Below are 22,371 nucleotides of genomic sequence, written 5' to 3'. Positions count from 1 at the left end.
AGAAAAACCAAGAAAATTTATGTAAACTTGACGATAAATGTTGGGTTTACATATTTTTTCTCATAGCTCTTGAATTTTCAGTATAATCTTTCTTTTAAGTGGGTTTATCATACTTGTGAAACATCTTATATATCTTTTTCTCTTGTTTGCATCGTTTTTTGTCAATATTTTTCAGTTGTGAATGGTTTTGAAATCATATTCTCAAAAACAAGTTATTTCAATTATAGTGACCCAATGTCACCCCCTCTATGGGGTGAGGTTGGGTCATTTTTCATTCACTTGTGGTGCCGCTGTGAATAAATATTTGTCTTTAATTTTTTGAACAGTTGTTAATGTACCATCAAAGTACATACACACCAAATTTGAAGTTTATTGGAGTTAAATTGCGATACTTATTCAAAAAATAAATCGCACATATCCCTTTTTGACCCATTGTCACCCCCAACGACGGTACTTTTATACTTATTATTCTATTTGTCAGACTTCTGCATGTTGAGGATGTTCTAGGTTGCCATGTAGGACATTAAGGCATACACCTAAAATTTTTCCCTGACAGGGAAGTATATTTGCAAGGACTTTTCCGAAGACAGTAAATTTTATTCATTGGTTCTTTTTATACAGCCATTTTCCGACTGCGGTCATAAATGACCGTGCCGGCCCCAAAGGGAAAACTTTGATCATTTTAGCGAGAAAAGTTACTGGTACAAGGGTAGACCTGAAGTTCTGAACTCCAGGGCAAATTGGAGGGCCTGGAATATCACCAACGTTCTTTGAAATAGCCAATTGGTCTGTGAGAAGGTTCAGTGAACATGGTAGATTATATAACTTCACTCAGTTTAGAAGGAAATATTACTGGAAAAATAGTAGACCTGAAGTTCTGAAGTCCTGGGTAAAATTTGAAGGATCTGCAATACCTCAATCGTTCCTTGAAACAGCATATTGATCCATGAGAAGGTTCAGTCAACATAGTAGACTCAGTTTAGAAAAAAAAATTACTGGAACAAGGGGAGACCTGTAGTTCTGAACTCCAGGGTAATTTGGAGGGCCTGGAATACTCCAAACGTTCCATGAAATATCTTTTTGATTCGTGAGAAAGCTCAGTGAACATTAAAAAACTTCATCGTTTAGTAAGACAAATTACTAGAACAATTGTAGATCTGAATTTTTGAACTCCGGTATAATCTGGGTGGCTCGGAATACCCCAAACGTTCCTTGAAACAGCTAATTGATCCGTGAGAAAATTCAGTGAACATGTTAGATTTTATAACTTCACTCAGTTTAGCGCGATAAATTACTTGAACAAGTGCAGACCTGAAGTTCTGAACTCCAGGGTAATTTGGAGGGCCTGGAATATCCCAAACGTTCCTTGAAAGAGCTTATTGATCCATGAGATGGTTTAGTGAGCATGTTAGATTATATAACTTCACTCAGTTTAGTGAGATAAATAACTGAAACAAATGTAAACCTGAAGTTACGAACACTAGGGTAATTTGGAGGGCCTAGAATACCCCAAACGTTCCTTGAATTAGCCTATTGATCCGTGACAAGGTTCAGTAAACTTGGTAAGTTATATATCTTTACTCAGTTTAGCAAGAAAAAATACTGGAATAAGTGTAGACCTGAAGTTCTGAACTCCAGGGAAATTTGGAGCACCTATAATATCCCAAACGTTCCTTGAAACAGCCTATTGATGCATGAAAAGGTTTAGTGAACAGGAAAGATTTTATAAATTCACTCAGTTTAGCGAGATAAATTTCTGGAATAAGTGTAGCCCTGAAGTTCTGAAATCCAGAGTAATTTGGAGGGTCCGGAATACTCCAAGCGTTCTTTAAAACATCCTATTGATACGTGCGAAAGTTCAGTGAACATGGTAGATTATATAACTTCACCCAGTTCAGCAAGAAATACTACTGGAATAAATGTAGACATGAAATTCAGATTTCCAGGGTAATTTGAAGGGCCTGGAATACCTCAAACGTTTCTTGAAGTAGCCTTTTGATCCGTGACAAGGTTCAGTAAACACTGTAGATTATATAACTTCACTCAGTTTAGCGAGAATAACTACTGGAACAAGTGTAGACCTGAAGTTCTGAACTCCAGGGTAATTTGGAGGGCCTGGAATATCCCAAACGTTCCTTGAAATAGCTCTTGAGATTCTCAGAGGTTGGTAGATTCTATTTGAATTTGTAATGTTATTGTTTTTAACCCAAACAATTACTGTTACGGTTGTAGATTTCAAAGAGTGTGCTTCAGGACAGTTTGGACGTCCTAGAACATCCCAGGACATAGCAAAGCAAGTGAAATAGTGTTTTCGTTAAAAGAGTAATTCTGTATTATCTAGCCTGAACATCATTTATGTTCACAAACAGCATTTCACGCTTCGTATGTACTTATAGTTCAATTTTCCAAACTTCAGGATGTTCAGGATGTTCTAGGTTGTCAATTAGGTCATAAAGGCATATACTTCATATTTTTCTCTGATAAAAGAGTATATTTGGGACATCTTTGCCGAAGACAGTATATACATTTGTTCATTGGTCCTTTTTTTACAGCCTTTTTTGTACTGCGGTCATATATGACCGCGCCGGCCCCAAAGGGTTAAGGCCCAAGTAAAAATGGTGCAATGGTTTCTCTTCTTTAATAGATAAATCAAAGAAAATAAAAACACACATCTCTTTTATTTTCCAAATAAAAAGGCTGTGTATTTTTATTTTCAGCAAATTGTTGTTTTAAAAGGAGAAAACTGCTTTTTCAGTTTTGACTTTTGTGTCATTTTCTCTTGCGCCTTAAACACAAATTTGGGTAAACTGCATTTAGTTTTTACCCACAATTGGGTTGTTTTGCCTCACTGTCAACAGCAAAGTTGTAAAAACAGAGAGAGACGCACCGACCCAGCGTCAAAGTTCAATAGAATAAGCGAAATTTGAGTTCTTTCGAGTTTACCTAACATAAAGTGATATGAATTTTATAAAGATTCACACTAATCAATCCACGAAATTGTCCATGTCTAGATATAAGACCAATCTTATTTATTATGACAAATCATTTCTCGCGGAACATTACTAAAGGACCTATGTACAAATGAGAGATTCTCTCCTCTCTCGTTCTCTTTCGATTATAACAGTGGAATACTAAAGATTTTGGGAAGCTTTTCACTATAGATCGAAAGTCAATTTCCTTGACTAGCGTTTCATACAAAAAACGCAACAGAGGAGGTTAATGTGACTCAGTTATTAATGAAAGAGAAAGTAAACAAAGAGAGCCTCTCAATGTTAGATAGGTCCTTTAGTAATGTTTCGCGAGATTTGTTTCAATGAATTTTTATTTTGAGAAATGTTATTTCCAGGGCTCCACGGGATGTTTTTAACAGTTGAAAAACGGCTCCTTCAAAACGATTGCGAACCACTATCTCATATAACGATACTCTGTGACTGTGTTTCCTTGTGGTAAGCTTTGAATTACATCGATATAACTTATACGACAAACCCACATCAATATCATATCATAAATACTACAAACTTATCATAATAATCAACTGTCAATCCTCAAATTCATGGATAAACATTTCAAAGCTTGATTGAAACTCTATACCGAACAAAAGATAATTTATTACCTACAACCATCACACCAAATTGTCGCTTCCATGCTGGTGGCGCGATAAGTCCAACAATATGACCCAATCAACAAACATCGTCTATCTCCACGCTGTGTAAGAGCCGAAGCAAAAGGATCGCAACTAACTGGCATTGAATTGTGCGCTGATAAAGTAGGGGCCAATCAACGATAAGTCATATACCTAATCGTGGGGGTACGACTCTACAAACACATGGACACTTGTAAAGTCTCTGCCACCTAAATCAACATTTGCATTTCGGTGCAAGATTGTTCCATGCCATCCGGAAACAGTGGGACATGTCGAATGTGTAATCGTCCACTGATAAGCGAAGATGCATTTTGTAACGATGGTTACTACATTAAAATGCACATTAGGCCAGATAGCAAAATCACGAGGAAAGCACATTTTAACTATGAAGATGATGTTTTAGGACAGAAGTGTCTTCGGTAAAACTATTAACATATGATATGCGCGTATCAACATGTTCTAAAACTTCATTCAAGTTTCCAAATTCAATGTTTAGCAGAATTTGATACAAACAAATCATGGAAAACAAAACACTTCTCCATGGACCAACCTACACGCAAAAAAAAATGGGCGGTAGGATAGAAGCACCGGTTTTGACCATACGCCAGTTGTAGCCATAGGGGATTATACATCGCTTTACATAGCCAATCAGCATGAAACCTTTTGTGTTCAGTAGATCACATTCACAAGATGAAGCTACATTCATTTACTCGTCCAAATTGATTAAAAATATAAGAAAAACAATTCATTCCCCTTATAATTTTAACTCCCACACACCTAATTTGGCCAGGGAACTCCTAATTTGGCCACTGTCATGCAATGCGGTTGGCCAATTTAGGAACCGAAGTTAAATCTCTGGCCGAAACTGGTTCCGTTGGCCTATATTGACCAACGGGATTTTCAAAGCGAAAAAATGGTTATACAGTTAACTCTCCCTTACTCGATATTCCGTATCTCAATATCGAGTTAGAGAACCATAGTAAAAGTTGGTTTTCATGGCTACCTCGATGGTCCCTTGGATCGCATTTGCACTGGTTTTGTGTTCTGTAACTCGATACCTCCCTAACTCGATGGTCCCTTCAATATCGAGTTAGGGAGAGTTGACTGTAGCTCAGTTTCGATATTTTACGCACATAATATGGATTGAAAGCTTGCATTTGACATATTTGTAGTATAAATACGGCTTTCCATTTAATTTTTATTGACATTTTCTCTTAGGCTGGCCAAAACCGGTGCTTTTACCCTAATAACTTCCATTTTAGGGGGTTAATTTAATCGCTCGCACCGGCAATTTTCAGCAGACCAGAAATGCGCTTGATTTTACCATGTCTGTAGTTGAAATCAGATTGTTGTACCGTAAACATAGTAAGTTGGTCTGAAATTCCATGGTAGTTTCAAGAATTGGCATAGTCAGCTAAAATAGTAATTTTTACCACAGATTTTTTTTCCCGTGTAGGGTAGGTGTACCAATTATGGATGCAATATGTCAACAGTGTGGATAAAAATCAAGTTTTAACCACGTTCCTAAAACGTGAGCATGACTTGTTGGTGTTAATTACTAGTTTGAAGGCTTGCGGAGCAGTTGATTTAAACAGTTTTGGTACTAAATTGACTTTAAGCTTCAAAAAATTGGTTTTAAAAAGCGTTGTTTTTGTACCAATTATGGCAATAGCGTTCCTAGCATTCGACATAAAAGTGTTCCAATTATGGACTATCGAATATTTGCACGAAATGAACTCAAACGTCATCCAGAGCGAATGATAATGCAACGCTAAGATGTAATGAAGTGATTGTTCATAAAGTTTTCCAAAAGTTTTGTGTTAAATACATGTTAAATCAATTTATGGCAATGGGTTCATGGGAGCAAATTAACTTTCGAAAAGGAGTCGAAATGTAGTGAAAACGCAAATTATGATACAAAACAGCATTAATGAACTCACATTACCTTTTCAGCGCCTAATTTTAACGAAAAAAGAGGGAAAATTCAAAAATCGAGTGTCACTGAAAACCCCCCTCTACCTTGAAATTAACATCTACCGCTTGTGAACGTTTTCGAACGTGTGATTGATAAATCTTAGCAATTGAGTACAAAACATGAAGATCATGCCTTACCGAACCTTCCCGTCGTGGAAGTCACCCGTAAAATAGCTTCACTTCTTCTATTTCACTGATCAAAAAATGTAAACAATCTGCCTCCAGAGTATCGCCATAATTGGGTTCTCATACACTCCTTGTTCCAGTCATCGACATAGTGGAAATAACACGATTTCCAGCTTAAAACAGTAGATTTGGTTGCTCACCAGCTACATTTATTCATTTGTTCTCATTAGGCAACATACATTAATAGGTTGAAGCAGTTTTTCCGGATAAAAACATACATTTCGTAAGTGGTGTCCTTTAGCAAACTGCTAAGAAGGTGACATATGTGTGAGGCAAAATTTTCAAATGTTCATTTTTCGAAGCTTATTGCACGAATGTTCTTATAAAGCTTTAGTTACCATCAAAAATAAATAGGTTTATCATTCCAGTGAATATAAGCCGTTATATTCTAGTGCAACAATAAGAAAAATCTTTTTTTGTTCCCACTATTGCCATAATTGGTGCTATAGCCATAATTGGTACTTCTACCCTACTCTGAATCAATGGAAACGCCATAGCAAGAGCTACAACAGGCTTACAAAGTTGATGTTTTCAACAAAGTTGTTCACAGAAGTTCACTTGACTAATATAATCGTAAGTTGATTTCATGAGATGCAATCTTCAATCTTTCAGAGTTTCAAATTGTACCAAAAATAATATTTAAACCACCGTACAATATTCTTATTGGGATTTTCCTTAGCCTATTAGTGGCTACGTCCGCGGCTACAAATCAAAGCCATGCTGAAGATGTCTGAGTTCGATTCTCAGTGGGGCTAGGATCTTTAAGCAATTAAAATTTCCATGCCTTCCCTGGGCCTATGTATCGTCGTACCTTCCGCACGATATGCGAATAAGAAAGTGACAACTTTGGCAGAGAATGCTCTCAGTTTATAGGTGTGAAAGAGGTCTTAGAACACTAAGCTGATAGTAGGCTCTATCCCAATAAGGACGTAGTGCCATGGACCAATGCACGAGTTCATCATTTGACGTTTTAGCGGTGCCGTGTTATTTATGTGACCATGGAAACTAGTGAATTCGGCACCGCTCAAACGTCAAATTAGTAAACAAGACCAAGTTGAGGGTCGTGGGTTCAAATCCCGCTGGTTGAGAGTATTTTGGTAAATGAAATTTTCTCGACTTTTCCATTTACACATGCAAAAATGATCAATTGGCATAGAGAGCTCTTAGTTATTGACAATGGAAGTGCTCAACATTTTCGAAAATGATTGGTATCATATGGTCGGCGTGAAGTCAGAGTGGACCAAGCACAAAAGTTGAGAAAATTGGATTATTCTGCAATTAGAAGCAAAATAATGTTGTCTCCATTTCACTTTGATCCGATTTGATAAATGTTGAAAACTGGAAGTGATATGTAACAAATTTACTTTGGATGAACAATAAAAATCAATAAAAGTATGCAGTAAGAGTGGACCAAATGCTTTTTACCATAACAACGAAAACGATCAATGCGCTGAGAAAGTCTAGAAAATGCAAGATATTTCAAGTTATTTTCCAGTTTTTTTTCGACATGGAATGGTTCTTCTTTCCTTCCATTAACAGAAATTCATAAATATGAGATAATTCGACGGATCTGATTTTGATATCTGGCCATTTACCGTATTTGAATAGGTGGTCAGAAATTGCAACAATTTCTGTGCAGACAGAGTGGACCAAGTGTCAAAAAAACAATAAACTAATTATTGCAAATTTTTGAGTCGATTTCAGAGTCCGATAGAAGTTTATGGTAGTCCTATGGTGTAGGGGGACATGGGACAAGAAGGACACCCGGGGCAAAAGTGTCACCTTTAATTTAACGTAGTTCAAATCAATTTTTTGATGTTCAACGCAAGGTAAGTATAAATTGAGTACTAATTGAGGGTTGTGTAAATATTACAGTTAAAAATGTTTAGTACAAAAAAATAGAAAAATGTCTTTATCTCACCAACGCAAAATATGCGAAATATTTTAAGAATGTAAGACTGGAAAACAAGGTTTGACTCCCAATAAATACAAAGCATATTGATTTTTCCGCACAGTATTGATGATTTTCAATTGTTAATATAGCTGTGAGGAAATTTTTTCGAAAAAGTCCTTTTGACATTAAATTTTACATATATAATAACAGTATGTCTTATGGGGCAAGAGGGACACCGCAATTTTCTCATAAAAAATCAAATGAATTTTTATTTTTCTTGTTTAATATTGCATTCAATCAATGTTTCCTACTAAATAAAATCAAAATAAACCATCTTGGACATTCAAAATGGTTTCTGAAAATGTTTACTATTATTGTTACAGTACCTCGTTTAAAAACACCATAAGAAGGGACATTTTCAAAAATCTCAAATCATCATGTGTTTCTTATATTTTTAAAATCTATCGATAACATCATTTAGAGAAAGAGGTGAGCCTGCCCCTACACTGGAATAATCTTCAAAAATCGTGCTAATCAACCATCATTTGAACCTATATATCTTAAGGTGTCCTTCTTGCCCCCAGCCCACAGTGCGTTGCTCCATAGACAAAAATCAAATTTCAAGGCGATGATAAGCATCCACGATTGTTTATAGATACCATCCGTTATTGAAACAAGTATTGATAATACAAAGCACAAAAACTAGTAGCAGAAAAACTGAATTTTGTCGCATGTTTTCATCATTCCTTTCAACTAGTACGGAAACAGTTGAAACCAATCTATTCAATCAAAATTTGAAAGAGAACGTGTCTGAAGGTTGTTAAAGTATATTTGATGGGATAAGAACACAAATTTTAGCTTTGAATATGAGAAATCGGCAGGTTGAGTTGGCTATGAAATCAATCTTATGAAATACTAACAAGTAACTTTGGGTATCGATTCAAAAAAAGTTCCATCGAGTTCCACCCTAAATCACGCACAGACATGTTTCTTAGAGTGTCCTCTAAGAGGTCTGAAAGATACAGCTGCAACTCCCTGCAACTCTTCGAGATTTTTTAGTATTTTTAGGTATACTCCTTAATAAGCACAAGTATGAAAATGAGTTATTTGTGATAGAAAATCCGAAAATCTTGCAACACTGTGTGGTCTCGGCTCAATCAGAAATTACACCAAAGCAAGTCTATGCTTAGAATTATATATTTGGAATGTAGTTTCCAAGATTTTATTCAAATTTTATATTAAAAACTTAAAAATTATAAAAAAATGCGATTATTTGCATAAAGGCGTATAAGTCACTTTTGCAGCTACGAGTGAGAAAAGACATGTTGCAAATAAGTTTTTACATCATTATGAACAATAAAAGAACTAATTGCGAGGTTTTTTCTAGGAAAATAATGAAATTGACGTTTGGGACACTTTTGCGATTATGCGTATGTTATATGTCATTTATGCAAATTGTAGCTCTTTTGACCAGAAACCACTTTCTCTTCCATACCAAGGTGTCCAAATGGCTTGATCTTCCAGTTTTGATTTTTGTCCCGCGTTTCCATACATTTAACGCACTGTGCAGCCCCCTATGTATGGACTGTCCTAGGACCCGCTTATTGGATCAGTATATTTTGGTCGGTACTCGAGATTTTCACTTGTGCCACTCTGAGTGAACGCATATTTGAATATTTCTGGTCTTCAAAGCCCTGACTCTGCAAAACCTTAATTTTCAAGCTATCGTAATGCCATTGATTTCGGGATTGACGATATGGATACTGATGGCGAAGGGTTTTGATAATATGTTTATCTTAAAGATATGCACTCAGTTTGATCATGCAAGCATTAAATGATTGTTATTTTTCTAGAAATTGTTCAGTCAGAGTGAACCATCTCACTGAACGGTGGACTTTAGTTCAATCAGAGTGGACCAAGTGCCATCAAAAACGAGCAATTTTTTAAAATTCCTTTAAGAATGTTTAGATGTGTTTAGGTATTCAACAAATTAAATAGTTCAATGCCCAGCCTGACAAATATAGTGACCAAAAAAGACCTCGATTCTCAATTTATTCTTAGGTGACGGGGCAGAATGAGTAATTTATATTCATGGTGTATTGTGGAAACAGTCTGTATGTCATAAATTTATGCATTGGCTCAAAAAGTTTGGATGCCATAAAATAAATTTTATAAATTATTATTGAAACCTGTAACAATTCAAAAACTCCAATAGATTTCAAATATCTGTTTCATTTTCCAGAAGCAAAATATGTTTTACCTTATTCTATACTTTCTAAACCCGTATAGGCCTGAGTGAAAGAAACATTACTAAAACTCTCACCGCTCAGCGAATACTTAACGGATTCAAATATTTTTTGTCAGTATACTGGCACACATATCTAGTTTCTAAAAATGGCCAAAGGATTTCGGGAATATTCATGTGTCTGGAGTTATTCAGGTGGGTTACTGGGTCAGGTCGGCTGAAAAGGGTGCTGTACTTCTGTGCCCCTGGAGATAGGCAAATTTCGAGTTACAGATAATTTCCTGAATCGGATATAATGTGGCCACTATATCAAGGAATTTCAAGAAAAACGCATCAGCGTAAAGTTTTTGAGAAACGATAGAGTTAGACAACATTGTGTCCTGCATTTGTTTGACCCTTGAAATGACCATTTTGGGTCTCCAGGATGCCTCAAATTTATGACAAAGTGGCCAATTTGTATCTAAATATATGTGTCAAGCCCATGGGAACGTATTTCAGTAAATTATTATGTTTAATCTCTACTGTTAGCGAATTGAAACGGTTAAGTATCCAACAAATCTATAGTCGGTTCTTTAGGGCATTAAGCCCGAGTGGCCACATCCAGTACATTCTAAACGGTACTTACCTCTTCATTTATAATGTTAAATATCAGATCTTAATGATTTATGCAAATGAAAAAGATTGCCATTGCAAATAAATAAAGACAACTGGGCGTGTCCCAAAAATAGCCCTTTTTTACCCGACCTGACCCACTGACCCAGGTCAATGTAACCATGCAAGAATACTGAATTTATCCCGTTTCTTTGTATAGAGCCAATCTTTTAAAGTTTGTGCGGGTAATTTGCGGACTCCCTGTAGATGTAATGCACCCCACAGACGCTCAGACGGTTTGACCAACATTGACTCCGCCCCCAGGTTGATGCTATGTTTGACCGTGTGTGATGCTGCTTGACGAACCAATCTGACAGTTTGTGAAACCAATTTGATGGTTGGCGAATCTGTCGGTCAAAATCAAACGAGTTTGATTTTTCTCAAACCATTGGTGGGCGGAGCCAAATGTTTGACGAACTGACCGTTCTGTCTGTAGGGATGTTGCACGAACATCGACGTCAGCATGTCAAATTCAAACTTCGACGTCCCATGAAATGCGGGTGCAGAAGGGTGGCATGAATTTACATAGCGTCGACGACATGGTGATCTAGCAAATGTACGCTATTGAGTTGTTTCTATATATTCTACTGTTGTTTTCCCACAATATCTAACCTACTTCTTTAGCAAATACACCAGCAGTTCTACCGTTGATTCCACAATACGGAATTCCTCCAGAGATTGTATCAGGAACTCCTGCAAGGAATCCACCACGAATTCATCCAGGGGGGATTCCTTTAAAAGTTCTTCCAGGGATTCCATCAGGAGAGTTTCTATTAGAAGTTGTTGTAAGGATTCCACCAGGAACTGCATCAAAATTTCCTCCCGAAATTCCGTCAGGAGTACTGCTAAAGTTTTAATCATGAGCTCCACGAAAGATTACATTAAGAGTTCGATCAGGGTTTCCATTAAGAGTTTCTCCATCGGAAGTTTCCCTAGGGATTCCATCGGAAGTTTTTCTATTTTTTTCCATCAGGAGTTTCTTTATGGATTCGATCGGGAGTTCCTCCAGCGATTCCATCAAGAGTTCCTACAGAAATTCTATCAGGATTATCTTTAGGGCCACCATCAGAGTCCTTATGGAGATTTCATCAAGAGTTCCTCTAGGGATTCCATCGAGAGTTCCTTCTGAGATTTTACCTGGAATTCCTCAAGGGACTCTATCAGGAATTCCTCTAGAGATTATTTCAGGAGTTACTCGAAGAATTTCATCAGGATTTCTTTTAGGGATATTATAAGGAGTTCCTCTAAGAATATCAGGAGGTAGCTCCATCAGGAATCTTATCAGGGAATCCTCCAGGGATTCCATTGGAAGTTCCTATAGGAAATACACCGGGAGTTTTTCTAGGGAAATCATCGCGAGTTCCTCCAATAATTTCATCAGGAGTTCCTTCAAGAATATCTTAAGGATTTTCTCCAAGGATTCCATCAGGAGTTGCTCTAGGGATTCCATCAGGAGTTCTTCCGGAGCTCTAGCGATTCTATGAGGAGTTCTTCAGGAATATTATCAAGAATTCGTCCAGGGATTTCACCAGGAGTTTCTATAGAAATTCCATCAGGAACTCTTCTAGGGAGTTCATCAGAAGTTCCTCCAATGATTTCATCAGGAGTTCCTTCAATAAATCCTTAGGAATTCCTCCAAGGATTCCATCAGGAGCTCCTCCAGGGATTCTATCAAGACTACCTTTAGGGCATCCATCAGAGTTCTCCTGGGGATTTATCAGATGTTTCTCCAGGAATTTCATCAAAAGTATTAGTTCTATCAGGAATCTAATCAGGAATTCCTATAAAAATTTCAGGGAATTTATCAAAAGGTCCTTAAATGTTTCCATCAGGAGTTCCTATATGGATTCTATCAAGAGTACCTTTAGGACTTCCATCAGAGTTCTTCGGGGGATTTCATCAGGAGTTCCTCCAGGGATTACATCTATAGTTCCTTTGGAGATTTCACCTGGGATGCTATCAGGATTTTTTTTTCTAGGGATATCATAAGGAGTTCTTCTAAGGATTCTATCAAGAGTTCTATCAGGAATCGTATCAGGAATTCCTCCAGGAATTTCAGCAGCAGCTCCTATAGGGATTCCATCAGGAGCTTTTTCTAGAGATTCCATCAGAAGTTTCTTCAGTAATACCACCTGAATTTTTTTGTAGATTATATAAGGATTTCCCCAAAGAAATGCATCAGAAATTTTTTAAGGGTTTGCATAAGGAGTTTCTTCAGGGATTCCATCGAAGTTCCTCTAAAGATTACATCCAAAGTTTCTTTAAATATTCCACCAGGAACTTCTCCAGAGATTAAATCACAAATTCTTCAAGGGATTACATAAGGAGAAATTACTGGAGAAATTCCCAAAGAATTCCCTGGAAAAAAAAAATCGTTAATATATCTCTAGAAAAACTTTTATGGCAATCCTACTGGATTCTCTAAGGTGGATTCCTTGGAAAAAAAAAACCTTCAAGAAATACTGGAAAGAATTGATGGATAAATTCATTAAGGAATCCTCGGAGAAATTTTTGGTAGATTCTTGTAAAAATTCCTTCAAAAATCCCAGGTTGAATGCCTCATAGAGTCCTTTCAGGGATACATGGAAGAATCTTTGAAAGAAAAACTGGAAGAATTTATAAATTAATTCATGGGACATTCCTTAGAAGAATTCTCTGAGAATAACCTGGAGGAACCTCTAAAAAAATTGCAAGCGGAATCTATAAAGGAATTCCTGGGAGAATCCCATGTAGGATTTTTTTCGAATTCTTTTGCAGTATTTATTGTGGAATCCCTGAAAGTTACCTGGTGGAATCCCTGGAGGAACTCCTTGATGAATCCTTGGAAAAATTTTACGTATAATCACTGTAGGAGTTCCTGGAGTGAATCTCGGCATGTATTTCTGTAGGAGTAATGGAAGGAGTGTCTAGCGAAAATCGTGTAGGACCCCATGCAGCAATCCCTACAAGAATGTTTGGATTAATCGCTGAAGAATTTTTTGAAGGCGTTTCAAGGAAAATCACTAGAAGAATCACTGGAAGATTTTTAATAGGAGCAAATGGAATTCATCTAATAAATGCTTGGGAGGAATTCATCGAGCAATTTCTTTAAGAATTTTGGTGGAATTCCTGGTGGAATCGCAGGAAAAGAATCCTTATTGCTTCTGCTTTCCTGAAGTTTCACTGGAGGAATTTCTAAATAAATCTTTGGAGGATGTTTTGGTGGAATACTTGAAGGAAGCATTATAAAACCCTTGGAAGAATCCCAGGTAGAGTATCCGGTGGAATCCCTAGTATAACCCATGGATTTAAAATAAATAAGCATGAAAGTACCATGACTTTGTTCACGAGATTGGGAATGGATTTTTTGCGTGAAGGGGAATGGCATATCCATGCCAACCAACGTAATACATCCATAGCAAAATGCCTTAAAGTGACAGCCAATCTTATTTATTAAACAGTAATCCAGGGGTAAACGCTCAGCTATCTAGCAAAACATGGCTAAGTATAGTGAGTTCGAATCTCATCGGTCGAGAATCTTTTCGTGAAAGATTTTGTTGACTTCGTGAAGCATAGCATATTTTTGTGCTTGCCACACGATATTCAAATAGAAAATTATCAATTGGAAAATAAAGCTCTCAGTTATTAACACTTTGGAGTCTGGTATTACATTTTGTTATTGTTATATCGATCATGTGACTCAGGTAAGGGAAATCTGTAGAAAATTTTTGCAAATATGGTGAAAGGATGGCAAGACGTTGCAAAGGAGCAACAAGATTAAATTTAATTAGTTGTTGGAAAGTAAGTAAGCCATCGGGAAACCAGTAAGCATCGAAGCGTCCTTGATTTTTTCTAACTTCTCTACTGTAAAAAGGTTGACTCAAAGCTGTGTTGCTTTGCTACCCGCTCAGGCTGAATTTTCACCACCTAAATAGTTAAAATCTTGTCGCTCCTTTGCGGATCTTATCACCCTATTCAGTACATCAAATTTGCACAAATCTTCTACAGACTTTTCATTTGAGTTGCATGACCAATATAGCCATAACAAAATGTAACACTAAACTTTAAAGTGCTGCAATACTCAGTTTTTCAATGATTCAGTACATACGGTGGGTGCACACTTAAATTATTCCACCGACCTCAGCAAAACGATTCACCAAAAACCCAACAGTAAGGGTGGTTCAAAATTTAAAAAAGTTTGAAAATCCAATCTCCCATACCTTCCTTACAATCCTCATCATAAAAGTAGTTTTCTGTGAAATTTTCAGCTTTCTATGTGATTATTTAAAGGTGGCCCAAAGACGATGTAGGTTTATATGGAAATTAATATGGAGAAATTTGGAAAAATGTTCAAAACACGTTAGTTCTGTAATTTAAGTACAAACTAATCATCCCAAAGTGAAAAGCCATTCTTCAAGTCATAATCAAGAAATTTGCTGAAGAGAGCAATTAAATCCGACGGATAGGATAAGAGATATTCATGAGTTTGTTTGCTATTATTTAGCTTCATATGGGTTTCTAGTCCCGCAAATATCTTCAAAAATCCAAAACAGAATTAGCTCAAAAGGGATTTGTGTCTCCAGAAACATTCTTCACTATGGTATGATAAGTTTGTACTTATATTACAGTATTAACGTGTTTGGAACACTTTTCAAAATGTATCCATAGTAATTTCCATATAAACCTATATCGTCTTTGGGCCACCTTTAAATCATCACATAGAAAGCTGAAAATTTAACAGAACACTACTTTTATGATAGGGATGGTAAGGAAGATATGGGAGATTGGATTTTAAAAAAAGACACGGACACCGTCTTCAGCCATTTAGCTGCACAGACTGTAAACTTAACACTAGACAATGGACAAGCATGCTCCAGTGGTACAACCGTGAAATATTCCTGACGAAAAGTTTCAATGGCTGAAGCGGGAATCGAACCCGCACCCCATGTCACGATGCGATTAACTGCCTGACGACACTAACCACACGGCCACGAGGTCCACGTTCAAACATTTTTAAATTTTGAATCGCCCTACCCAACAGTTGAAAATTCGGTGGTTTTCAATACCGAGCTTTCGGCAAACCATATTTTTACCGAAATTCCGGTCGAACGCTACCGAGATTTGGGAAACATGAACCGAGATCTCGGTAAAAGTATTAATGTCTCATACCATGTTTTGAAAACCCGCGGTAGCCCGTGTAATCAGTTGAACTGAAGACCACTGTGTATAGGGTATTTGTCCTATTATGGTGGACCTATGGCCGATGTTGAAATTTGAATCACATTTCAATGTCCAAAATCTAAATATTGTAACATTGTTCAATATGACGTGTACACAGTATCTCTTATCTGGATTATACTGCCGTGAATTGCAAGTCAGTCCCATCTGCATTTTCGTCAAAATTGAGTTCAGTTTTCAACAAATCTCCCAATGCTCTTTCAGTTGCACTAACGAGATAATATGAATTTTTCGGAAAAATGAACCGTGTTTTGATCATCTTTTTATTTTTCTCGGAAAGCTATCGTAGTGAAAGGCAAATTGTGAAAATTACATTAAGATTTTACATTTCCAATCCACTGGATTTTTTTTTTTGATTATTTGTATGGAAAACGAATTTGGAAACTTCAAAGCCCATTTTCTCAATGCCTACTTTTTACAGATGGGACTGACTTGCGATTCACGACAGTATAGTGAATAAAAAAAAAGTAAATTTTAAAATCAAACTTACATTTTTTTATCATAAATCTGAAGTTCTTCCATTGTCCTATTATTGCGGTAGTGCTTTCCTATTGTTGCGGAAATATATTCTCTTATTTAATATATTTGTAAATAAGAGACAATACAAAGTATAGATTAGCAGAAATCCAATCCTTCGTTTGAATGAATAAATGTATGAATGACACAAACTAATGTCACAAAATTGTATCTTAATAATTTTAAAAAACTTGCTAGCAATAGGGTCCTGAATCCCTGTTCAAATTTTAGTGCCAAATGCTTAAATTTAGGCCAAAAACACATGTTTACTCAATTTTTCAAAGTTTTTGTTTGTTTAAGTCCAAAAAATATTTTTTATGTTTATTTTTAGATTTTGTCACACCCCTTTTCTTAAACTCATATTTTGGGTGTATTTTGTTTTTCATGTCTCTTCCGAAATGTCAGATAGGAACAACCCCAGTGTTAAAACTAAAAGCCCTGTGGTGTTTTTGTCGACTAAGCGAACGTCAAACATGATCAAATGTGTCAAGGTTCATTAATGGACCCAATTTTCAAATTAAGGTTTAAATATGATCTAGCCGTTAAAAGAGCGGGAAAAATTGCTCAAGTAGTTGCCGTAATATGCTCTTTCGTAGTATTGAAAAAAAATAAGATTTCATGAAACATTTTAGGACCCTATTACATACTTGTCTATCGAAATTACGTTTTTGTGAATGTGATATACAGATACAGCAATAATAGACAAATAGATATTTTCGTTGTCCTATTATTACTGTATATTTTGTTTCTCAAAAATACAGAATTTTTCTTCAAAATTCAACGTTTACCATATAACTACATCCTTAGTGAACCGATATACCGCTTATGAAATCCATTCCATAGATAAAGGGAGCGGAGTTTTTCCTTGATGCATCTTTTTTCATTCAAACTTATTCAAACAGTCTCAAGTCAGAAAAGTAAACAAACTTACACTATCGATCCTACGTGTTTCACAGACGAAATTCTACGTGTTCCCCTCTAAATCACAAGATCTTTCACGTTTAGAACGTTTAATTTTCGGATTTACAAAACGGCGTAAGTAAGATTTTCAACTTTCGCAACCTAACCTCTACTTCCACTGCTCCGTTGAATGTTAAGACAAAGTGACTTAACCACGAATCAAAACAAAACACTATTTGAGTAAATTTTACACTGGTACAAAAACGTAGTAAATGACTAAATAAAACGGCTTATCGTTCTGTCCTATTTTTTTTTTTTTTTTTTTTTGGGAAATAAGAGAAACTACCTAGTTTTTAAACACGAGCTGATTGTATGCAAAATTTAAGCGATGTACACGGCGATAAAATATTAAAAAGGTGATTCATTTTAAAACAGTTTTAGAAGACAGGTTGTGATTCTTCTTAATTGATTTTCCATATATTTCAACCATATGAAAGTTACTTACGTTGATTTGGAAAAAATAATCGAGTTTGAAAACTAGTCTTCGTACGATGGTCCCTTGGATCGCAGTTGCATTGGTTTTGTGTTCTGTAACTCGATATCTCCCTAACACGATGGTCCCTTCAATATCGAGTAAAGGAGAGATGACTGTATAAGCTTTCATCATCATCAATAACATCCATAGAAAAAGGGTGAATAATAATGAGGATTTAATACTTATACCGCAATAATAGGGAATAACGCAATAATCGGCAAATTACCTTTTTATCTAAAACACAAAAATAATGTTCTCATGAGACAGCACGCTGGTTAAGGTCAAACACCGTGCAGTCTCGCTAATTTGAACGCTATCTCATGCAAACCATCGGAGTTCATTTTCAATATGAACTTCTAGTCACTCTAAAGCCATATTTCTGGTTACCTCTTTCGTTGTTTTGTTTTGATTCTGCGTTTCGTTTCACGCCGTTCTATTTCGCTTTACACTGTTTCATGAGGTAAATGACGTGTGACCCTTTTTTAATTTTGACGATGTGAAAATTAGCGGGGTTCACATTAAAATGTGTTTAGATCAAAAAAGGTCAAACAAACGCGGGTACCCGGTTTATAATTTAAATTTGACTTATTAAAGATCTACCCTAATATGAACACGCTAGATGCAAATACAAATGTGCTAAAATTACTATAAAAGTGTGAAAATAGCCGATAGACGTTAATTGATCCAACAAGCTGCTGAAATATAGTTTGTCAAACACAAATGTTCCGCTCAATTAACAACAGTAATTATCCTTCCACCGAATGATCGGTAAAAACCACCGTTCCATCCGACCTCTAAAAATATATTTCTCACTAATCAGCATTCGAACACGTTTTGCAGTAATAGCTTCCATGACATGCGGGGGAATGACTTCGAACAAAGTTGTTTTCGTCTAGCACTCTCGAGTCTTGTTTTCACCGACGGTTTTGTTTTGATTCTCTTTCGATCGCGCTGATACGCATCTGAGCTCGTCCGATCGTCAAGGTCTTCAACCAGAACGAACGAACCTTCTCTCAGCTGATCGTTCTACGCATTTTCAATGCTTTGTTCAACCTCGCTGAGAATAACAAATAAAACTTACGATCGATTTCGCGTGATCGTCACCGCCGTCCAGTTCTTTGAGGATATCGTGCGCCGCTGTCAACATCACCACATATCCATAGTTGTTGCACAGCCCGAGGATCCAATAGGCCACAAGATCGCGCCAAAGACCTCGATCGCGTGGCCGTTGGTCGTCATCGTTCAACGATCGTTCGTCTTCGGCTGCTGCCGATGTCGTCGTCATGGTACCAACGCTATCGTCCGTCGCCATCGCTTGCTTTGTTGCTGCTTACTGGACGAATATAAATAGTAAACTATCCGTCATTCACCACTCTAACTGACAAGCTGACACTTTCTCACGATCGGAAATAGAAAACACTTTTCAAAATAAAAAAAATCTAATTATGGTGTCAACTATTTACTAAACATTACTTCCAGCGGAACCGATTCGCGGAAGGTCGCGTGGCGAGTCTACGTTGATCGCGGACCACGATGACGACCTGTTCGTTCAACCGTTGCGACTAGACTGCATGATCGACGTAAGTAGGCTGAGCCGAATGGCTTAAACCAGCAATCGTTGCCTGTTTGTTGTTGGAATGGTCTTTGTACATTGCTCAGCTCGCACCCTGTTGAAGGTAGGTGTACGCATACCCGACCCGGCACGAAGTGTGGAGCAATCTGTCTTCCAATTGTGTAGCGTTTAACGTAGGGTTAAGTGGTCCTAAATGCCACGTTAGGGATTTGTGTCGATTTTTCGATATAAAATCCACACTGAGGTAGTTTAAATTGTTAACAAAATTCCACTCCCTAGGCTGTTTACAATGTTTCGTTGTACATTTCGTTTTAAATACTCAACGTTGTAAATTATATAACTATCAAATAAAAACTAAAACAAATATGACATAATCCAACGGTTCAAACCAAAAAATTCTTAGTTTACTTTTTGTTCCGCAGCATCTCCCAAAGGAATAAGTTTAAATTCCACGATTTGTCCGCTGCGGTCACAATAAAAGCTTTTATTCTCTTATCTAAAACAAACGAAAACAACCAAAAAATTTTAAACGAAGTTCCGTATCAAATCGAACAATCAAGTTTGAAACAAATTTTCAGGCGACCCATGTAGTATGCTGTACCAATATGGACTAGCTGTTGTAATACCAGGAAAGAACCACTGTAAGGCGCCCAGATAGCCGTAGCGGTAAACGCGCAGCTATTTAGCTAGACCAAGCTGAGGGTCGTGGGTTCGAATCCCACCGGTTAAGAGTTACTTACTTCGATTTGAAAAAGTGTTCGAGAAATGATGATCTTCCACTTCAAGCCATTATCCCATCGGTTCGTTTTGGACCACTCTCCTCTACACCATTATCAGAAGATTGGCATGGGTCGTTCAGACAGCCAACAAGGCAGAAGCAGGTACTATTATCTATATCTCTGAAGCACCCTATACTGGCTTATGGTCGGCAGAACGGAAAGTTGTATGAATGGAAGATGGATCAGTACAGTGGTGGCCATACAGAGTGGCATTCCTCACACAATTTTGCGTTACGATTTGCTGATTGAATACTGGCGTAATTGAATGCATAGTTTGTATATTAAGGGGCGCGGTGTGCTTTAAACCGTTTATACCGGAGAACATGTCCAAGAATTTGGCACCTGCCATCTGAAATATATAGTATTGAAGCATCTTCTTCGTGAGTTTGAAAATAATCTACCGAGAGAATCTAAAATTGACAGATTTGGAGCTATTTCTGAAGGATATTCACATTCAAAATATTCTCCAATGTAATTTGCAAACCAACTGAGTAGCCATCAGCTTTGTATTAATTGAATGCTTAACATGTATCTCCTCTGTAAATTTTAAATCATTTCTTGGAGAAAAACAGAAGTTACAGTGATTTGTATAGTTACCATTATTTCTAAAAAGTTAAAATTAGGGCTCATTGATTTCCCTTTGGTATATTAAACCGTTTACGCTTAAGGTATCCCATCATTGTACCTAAGTTCCGAAAATGTTATCAAAAGTTATGTTCCCATAAATAAACACAGTTTCAGCAAAAATAAAAGTCTATGGTGAGTATTCAAAATAATTATTATAAGTGTGTCGTAGATATCTGACCATTCCATACAATAAATTTTGCATTATATTAAGACAAAGTTCATGTTAGTAAATCCTTTAGAAACCGTAAGTGCCGTAAAAATAATTTCAGTCGGAAAAGAGCTTTTTTACTATCAAATGGTAGAAAACTTACGCTAACTACGAAGGGTCCTGAAAAAGTTAAAAGTCCAAATTTAAAAATGCATATCTCCATCGTTTTCTGACCGATTTCCAATATTTTGCAGCAATTAAACCACACACTATTCAAGATCATAATCCATTCAAAGGTTATAAAAAAATAGTTTACTCAAAGCTATTTAACAATAGATACTTCATAGTCTTATCTGGTACTGATTTGTGACACAAATTAAAAAGAACAATGTTAATGGTAATAAATTATAAAATTCTTGGTAAAAAATAAAATATAGAACCCAAATTATGTTACAATGAGATTCCGTTTTTGGCATGCTCCATTTTTGGCACCCCCCGATTTTGGCAACAAAAGGGATCCGTTTTTGGCAACATTTTCAAATATCATTAAAATTTGTAATTTTTTGAAAATATCATTGCGTCAATTGTTCAAGTCATTTGAAAAGCAAGCCAGCGTCACGCTTACCGCATTTCAGAGCTCAATTTTCACCGATATTCTCCAAAATCTCACCAACTTCTAGGAGTACAATATGTGCTTATCTAATTGTAAATGCTCGTGTGGTCGCAACGTTTTATGAAGTCATCAATCTCTGTGAGTATCTCAACTAGAGTTACAGCATATTTTCTCAGGTATTCACGCTGTACGACGTTTGACCTTTTAAGACAAGATCCAACATTCTATAACAATGTTGCTCAGGCTAGAGAATACTGCGTGTCATATCAAAATTTCAATGAAGTATGCGCTTGAAATTATCAAAATGTTCCTTACGAGATCTTGGTGACCCCTGACTGGGTCAAGGAGTTCTATAACTGGATTCTGGAAAATCCTGACGGACTCCTATGTTTTTGACATTGGCTTCTGTGAATTAACAGAGAATTATTGGAAATTTTGAAAACCTGGGTATTCCTATTGGACATTATGAGTTTCTTGCGAAATCCTAAGGTTGTATATGAGGGATGCTGTGCGAATTCCTTGTGAACTCTTAAGATTCTTTGTGAACTCCTTACATTTCTAATGAAGCCTGTGAATTTCTAGCGGAATACTGTGGATTTCTAGTTGTATTTTGAATATTTATGCCAAGATCTTGAGGATTCTGAATAGGTTTTCCAGCGGAATTTTGTAATTGTTTGTGGCAGTCCGGAAAGTCCTGAGAACTTTGATCGAAGACTTGAGAATTTTCGACAATATCGCAGCGGAATCTTAAAATTCTAGGCGATATATTTAAAATTCCGAGCAAGCTCTTGGTGTCAATTCCTACCTGGATCCTAAGCAAATTCTAAGCAGATTCTGTGTATTCCTAGCGAGCTACTTCAGAGTTCTAGC

The 22,371-nt window shown here is 36.6% G+C and overlaps 1 protein-coding gene across 1 annotated transcript in view; it reads right to left on the bottom strand.

Moving 5' to 3' along the window:
- Nucleotides 1-19,344, bottom strand: part of LOC5572584 (battenin) — a 50,679-nt gene extending 31,335 nt beyond the window's left edge. Inside the window, exon 1 of the mRNA XM_001654038.2 lies at nt 18,843-19,344. Coding sequence (XP_001654088.2) covers nt 18,843-19,073 — 231 coding nt within the window. The 5' untranslated portion in view covers nt 19,074-19,344. The remainder of the gene's footprint in view (nt 1-18,842) is intronic.
- Between the last annotated feature and the right edge of the window lie 3,027 nt (nt 19,345-22,371).

This window comes from Aedes aegypti, chromosome 1 (genome assembly GCF_002204515.2).
Source record: "Aedes aegypti strain LVP_AGWG chromosome 1, AaegL5.0 Primary Assembly, whole genome shotgun sequence".
Classification (NCBI taxonomy): domain Eukaryota; kingdom Metazoa; phylum Arthropoda; class Insecta; order Diptera; family Culicidae; genus Aedes; species Aedes aegypti.
Note: the sequence above shows the minus strand (reverse complement) of the source record. Positions and strands in the feature narration are given on the sequence as shown.